Genomic DNA, 5,754 nt, shown 5'->3' with positions numbered 1-5,754 from the left:
TTCCTAAAGTGCCAAAAAGATGTATTTGCCTACAAACCGCGACGCACTTTTGTGTCAGTCTCATTTTGATCAGACAATGTCAGTGCTCTTCTTCTTAATAGATGAGTCGATCATATTGTACCGCGTTTGTTCATTGACGTTAGTTATGAAGGCAAATTGATATGACAATTTGACAAAAGTATTCCATTTTTGCTGTTATATTCTTTTATGTTGTCTGTAGCGCTCACTCGGTGATGGATTGATTGATTGTTTGTATATTGTTTAATGTCCCTGTCGATAATTTTTCCTTCATATGGAGACATTCAGTGATTGAAATATTGGGGATTTAAACCTGCAAAGAAAAATATAACATTTGTTCCTTCGCTTGAAACTTTGAAGTGAAAGTTTCGAATATTTCTGAATAGACCTTAAAAATGACATTAAAAAATGGAAGTCTTATGTCACGGTATGCGTTGCACGATAAAGATCGAGCTGATTCTTCTTGCTTTTAAGTGCCAAGAATAGATCTAACTTTTAAGCCCTTCGATGTATATGGTGCCTTCTCTCTCTCTCTCTCTCCCCTTCTCTCTCTCTCTCTCTCTCTCTCTCTCTCTCTCTCTCTCTCTCTCTATATATATATATATTTAAAATCGAATAGAACATAAAACAAATCATCGTCCAATCAAAACTTTAATTTATATCGCTATATTCTTTAACAATAATTAATTCTTATTTAGTCACTACACTACAGATCAGTGATTACGGAATGTTTTATCTACTTTATCAATACCTTGGGTTCACAGCGGAACAGGGTATTTTTTCTTCTCATAGGCACCTGATATCACCTCTGGAATTTCCGTAAGTCTGTGTTTATACCTTGTACACCGAACGGTTTTGTTTGTAGCTTTTATGAGGTCGATCGTTGTTCGTTATTATTTTTCATCTTTTTCAGCAATATTCTCCCGAGAAGTACGTACATGTGTAGAGTTGCAAGTCTGATTTTCTTTAAGCTGATATTGTTGTAAGTATTGCAGGTATGGACACTACACTTGTAAGATGACATGCAGTCATTGACCTATTTATCCATAAAAATAGAGATACTGAGAGCACGGAGCTCACTAAATGATATCCGATACATGTATGATGACAAAGGCAAAGTTCATGTTTTGCTTTGGGAGACCCAAATTAAATGTCAGATTAAAAAGTATAAAATAGATGCACAATGGCATTATATATAGTAAGAAATCTGTGAAAGTGTCATTCAATTTTATTCAGTGGTACATGTATAGGAGGATTGCGGAAAAGAGAAGGGTACTTTTCAGTATTATTGAAAGAATGGCAGTGTCCATGTTTTGCTTTGGGAAACATAAGATTTGTACCCGATCAAAAAGTAAATTAAGAGGTAGGTTCACAATGGTGCATTCTGTAAAAAGTCTCATTTAATTTCATTCAGTGGTTTAAAAGGCGTTACCGAGAAGAAATGGGTACCCCAAAGCATAACAGACAGACAGACAGACGTACAGGCGGAAGGACGGACATGCCGATCACTATATTGCCTCCAATTTTTCAAGTGCAGGGTTTGATGAATGACACATTTAAGCAAAACAAAATGTATGTTTTGAAATTTAAATTTTTCCTAATTTCCAATATCCCTTGATCCGCTAGACAACTAAATTTGGTTTGATATACTAGTATCATCAAGTATATTATGTATAATTGTATTGATTTCATATGATTTTAATTTAACAAATGAAAAACCTATTACCCAAGCAATGTCATACATGTTGAACGAATTAAAATCTATATATTTCTGTTTATATATCGACTTTTGCCATCCAATGAAAATTATCGGATTACTTTTTTTGAGAAGTTGTTATTTGAAGCAAACAAACATCTTAATATGCGATTTATAATTAGTGTCAAACATTCAGTCCCTCCTCTTTGATGGGCGTGACCTAAGCAGTTCTTTTATATAAGATCTATGATGCCAAAGACCTAAGCATACTTGCAGTTACATCTAAACATGCGAAGCTCAAGCTTATTTTGGATTGTAAGTCTCAGCTGCCTATTAATTGCCTTAGGTGAGTATAAAATGTAGATAGTGGTGGGAAAAAAATAATTTCTTGATAAAATTTTGATTTGAAGAAGAATTATGATTAAGTACATTTATGGAAACATCTCTTAGTGTTTTATCATTTAAATTTATGCTATTTCGTTTTGAATTCGGTCTCTTTGACAAGTAGAATCAATATTTGAGACCTTTTGAACAATATTCCCTGACACATATACGTCAACTCTTGAAGAAACCATCGTATAAACCAATTTCCCGATATCTATTATGACACATAAGTAATTTGATCTTAATCGATACCCGTGTTAGTGAGATAATGATTACGAGGTATAATCCTAGGAGATTCTTCTTAGATTTCAAATTAATCATTTCTTTTAGTTTTAAATTAACCATTTATTATCTCAGAATTATTTATAGGGATGGTCATGATATCTGCAAAGAAGCCGTGTTCATTTTTACCTTTTTCAAAAAAATATGCAATATATGTGTTTTGCAACAAAAAACGCTTTTCTATGACTTAGGAAATATTCTCTTTTAATTAAAACACATATCCGTAACATTTTATTCAATTTTTAATTGTTTTTCACACATTTTTGTTTTAATTATGGCAGATCCTATGATTTGCTGTACTTGTTTTTTTTCTTTCATCAGATGTTTTTCATTTGGGAAGAAACAGTGAAAGGTTGAATCTGGCAAATTTTGTTGGTGTGACAAAACATTATCTTTCTGTTTAAGGCCTGTGGGTTTGGACGATAAAGAAATTTGATGTAGTGAGTTCTCCTTTCATTTTTTTGCAAAAAATTGTTTTCTAGACTCCTCCAGAAATTGAACTTCCTCCCCGAATATGAATTTGAACAACAAGACCGCTAATATTTAAGAAAATAGCATATAAAAACTGTTTTATGCTCTTGCAATTCTTTGCTCTTCTTAGTCAAAATGGATTCAGGTTTTACTATCTGTTAGAATTTCAGACCAACGTGGATAGGTACATTTTTTGATTTTTTAAAATAATTGTTAATTGATATTCCTACACGCTATCGTTTTCACTCATTTTTTCAAAATATAAGGTGATCTTTGAGCATTAAACTGTTTTACTATAAAATGTTTCTTTAAAACAGTGTGAACTATCCCCAAAATGATTTTTATCAATTTTGCTATGTGTCTTAAAGCCAATCAAACATAATCAGTTTTAATTTGTTGAAATTTCGCAAATTTACATCGGTTGTTGTAAGTCATTGTTGCCAAGGACGGTACCCAATTATGATGCCCATTATATAATTTTTGTTTATTGAAATCTACTTGTTCACCTGTCTATAAAACAGGCATTGGTTGCTGTAAATTTCACATATTTCAGTTAATATATTTTTGGGATATTAACAAGTTTTACAGCTGCTTTAATGAAGAGTTTAATTTTACTCTACACCATTCATTTTTAATGCAGTGTCTCGAATAGCCCTTATTTTCCAGATTCCCACAATGCAATAATGCGATGAAAAGTGGTCACACAAACTGTTATCAATTCATTAAAGATTTAATAATGAGAGAAAGTCAAGATTTATGTCATATGACTACTATGTTGTATGTCATCGAGCTAATGACATTATTTATTGAACGTCCCTCCTATGCATTGTGTGTTTTGCAACATTCTAAAGGAAAACACCGCCTACATTTTAAATTGTTTCAAGTTTTAATTTAGCGGTTACGTGACATCAACTCCATTTAAGAACAGTGAGTTGAATAATAGGAAGAGACAGATTCATTATCTAAACAAAACTGAAAGTCTTAGTATTCTGTTTGGGAAGAAAAAGAAATATTTCCCGGCTCATTGATCTAATATGTATCATATGCATGATATCTCTGTTTCAGTGTAATCTCAGTGTAATGTGTTCTTTAATTCTCTGATAATACATAAACTTTTTTAAATAATGATGTTTCTGTCAATTTTACAACACAATCGATCAAGAGAAAAAGTTCAGGAAAAAGTTGATATTTAGATATTGTCTACAGTAAAGATACCTTGATTTACTGTCGTAAACACTTTCGAAAATGTTGATATTTCGAGTCTCTAATAATAAAAAATAATTATAATCTGTAATTGACTAAAAGTAAAATGTAGTTAACTAGAATAGTTTACTGCAGCAATATTTGTCAGAGTAAAAAAAATTGGATTTTTTAAAATTGAATTTTAAAGGGAAAAAACAGTAGTATCTTGTTACATGTATATTTACCAGACAATAATTTTCTTCAGGATCACTCACAGAGGCGTGTCCAAGGCAAAAACCTTGTCCCCGAAGATGCCCATTCAGGTACAAGAAAGACGCAAATGGATGCAGAACTTGTGAATGTAAGTATATCGAGAAGGCAATGTAGACTAGGCTGATTGATTATAAAGTTTTAAAAAGGGAAATCTTTAAGTAAAATATTTACATGTACTGTACTATGTAACATACAGTGTATTACATTTGGTGACGTGGTCATTACCGCTATGTACAAGAAATTGCTAAATCTAAAAGGATACTGTTACCTCCACATTGCCTCTTTGGTTAGCCAGTGGCTTATGTATTACATATTGATTAAAAGTACAACCTTTACATGCATAAGACCTAGCTATTTCCCACGTTTGCCATGAGAAGTGAAAGAAGAAATTTGAGCAGAATGCGTTTTTTTTTCTTAAAGATCCCAGAATCTACTTTACGTCATAAAATCATTTTTAAAAGTTTTAAAACCCCTGGCAGATTTTTTATGGCTGAAAACAGAAAGTAAGTAAAGCTTTGAAGGCCATTTGCTTGACATACTGATGTCTAGAAATCTCACCATGTTCATATTTCGCTTTCAGTTCTTTTTTTTGTGTCTCGTATCATAATTATATTGAATAAAACACATATTCACTGCCTTTGCAAACAGATTATAATATGCAGCGTAATGAGTTGTACTTTTCAAATGCCTTATTGATAAAATGTAGCGGTAATTATCACCCGCACGAAGATGAGTAGCACTAATGAGATGATTTTTTGCAATGTAGCGGTATAATAATATTGGTCTCCTAAATAATATAATTAATCATTGATTTTATTTAATTATGATTGTTATAGGTTGCCCTGTTTTGCGATGTCCTTTCTGCTGGCGAGGATATATAATTGGAAAAGAAGAAAACCAGTGTATGTCATGTCATTGTAAATGGGGACTCTGAAAAATCGGCATTCATCGACTCATCAACGTTGTTTCGTTTTTCTGAGAAATTTCGGTTTATGACTCATGATCTTTTTATTTAATTTGTTTTCCTTTTTAATGTCGTTACTATACATTTTACAATGACTGTTTGCAAAGTTAATGTATAATTTATATAAAATTAACATGGAACAGATCTTCATTTTAGAAAAAAATATACAAAGCATTTATTTTATTATAAAAAAATACCAAGAAACAAATTGAATGTTTAGAAAAATGAAATGATTCTGTTATATATCAATAAATTTTAAGACATTTCTAGACATGGTTGATTCTTGTGGAAACTAAACTTTAAAAAATTCCAATAATGGAATTAATGCACATCAAAGAAAATAACTCTAGACTATCTTTCAAATATGACCAAAGAAAAGATTATAGTAAAAAAAGTCTTTTTTGAAGGTCTTTTTACAAACTAAGCATAAACAGATATAATAGAGTTTAATTAGACCTCAAAATATAAGATATTAGATCAGGTT

The 5,754-nt window shown here is 31.4% G+C and overlaps 1 protein-coding gene across 1 annotated transcript; it reads left to right on the top strand.

Moving 5' to 3' along the window:
- The first annotated feature begins 956 nt into the window (after positions 1 to 956).
- LOC134278649 (uncharacterized) lies at positions 957 to 5,456 on the top strand. The gene is made up of 4 exons (XM_062760946.1): positions 957 to 1,000; positions 1,433 to 1,556; positions 4,299 to 4,394; positions 5,143 to 5,456. The coding sequence occupies exons 1-4, from the start codon at positions 957 to 959 to the stop codon at positions 5,185 to 5,187; spliced, it is 309 nt and encodes a 102-aa protein (XP_062616930.1). The 3' UTR covers positions 5,188 to 5,456.
- The last annotated feature ends 298 nt before the right edge of the window (positions 5,457 to 5,754 follow it).

Source organism: Saccostrea cucullata, unplaced genomic scaffold (genome assembly GCF_032062105.1).
Source record: "Saccostrea cucullata isolate Sc308-1 unplaced genomic scaffold, CSIRO_AGI_Scuc_v1 ctg664, whole genome shotgun sequence".
Classification (NCBI taxonomy): domain Eukaryota; kingdom Metazoa; phylum Mollusca; class Bivalvia; order Ostreida; family Ostreidae; genus Saccostrea; species Saccostrea cuccullata.
The sequence above is the reverse complement of the archived record's forward strand: the minus strand, read 5'-3'. Positions and strand labels throughout refer to the sequence as shown.

Coding starts and splice junctions, on each gene's coding strand:
- LOC134278649 (XM_062760946.1), top strand. CDS start 957: ATGTGTAGAGTTGCAAGTCTGATTTTCTTTAAGCTGATATTGTT. Junction 1,557..4,298: donor TCCAATTTTTCAAGTGCAGG/GTTTGATGAATG, acceptor AATTTTCTTCAG/GATCACTCACAGAGGCGTGT. Junction 4,395..5,142: donor TGGATGCAGAACTTGTGAAT/GTAAGTATATCG, acceptor TGATTGTTATAG/GTTGCCCTGTTTTGCGATGT.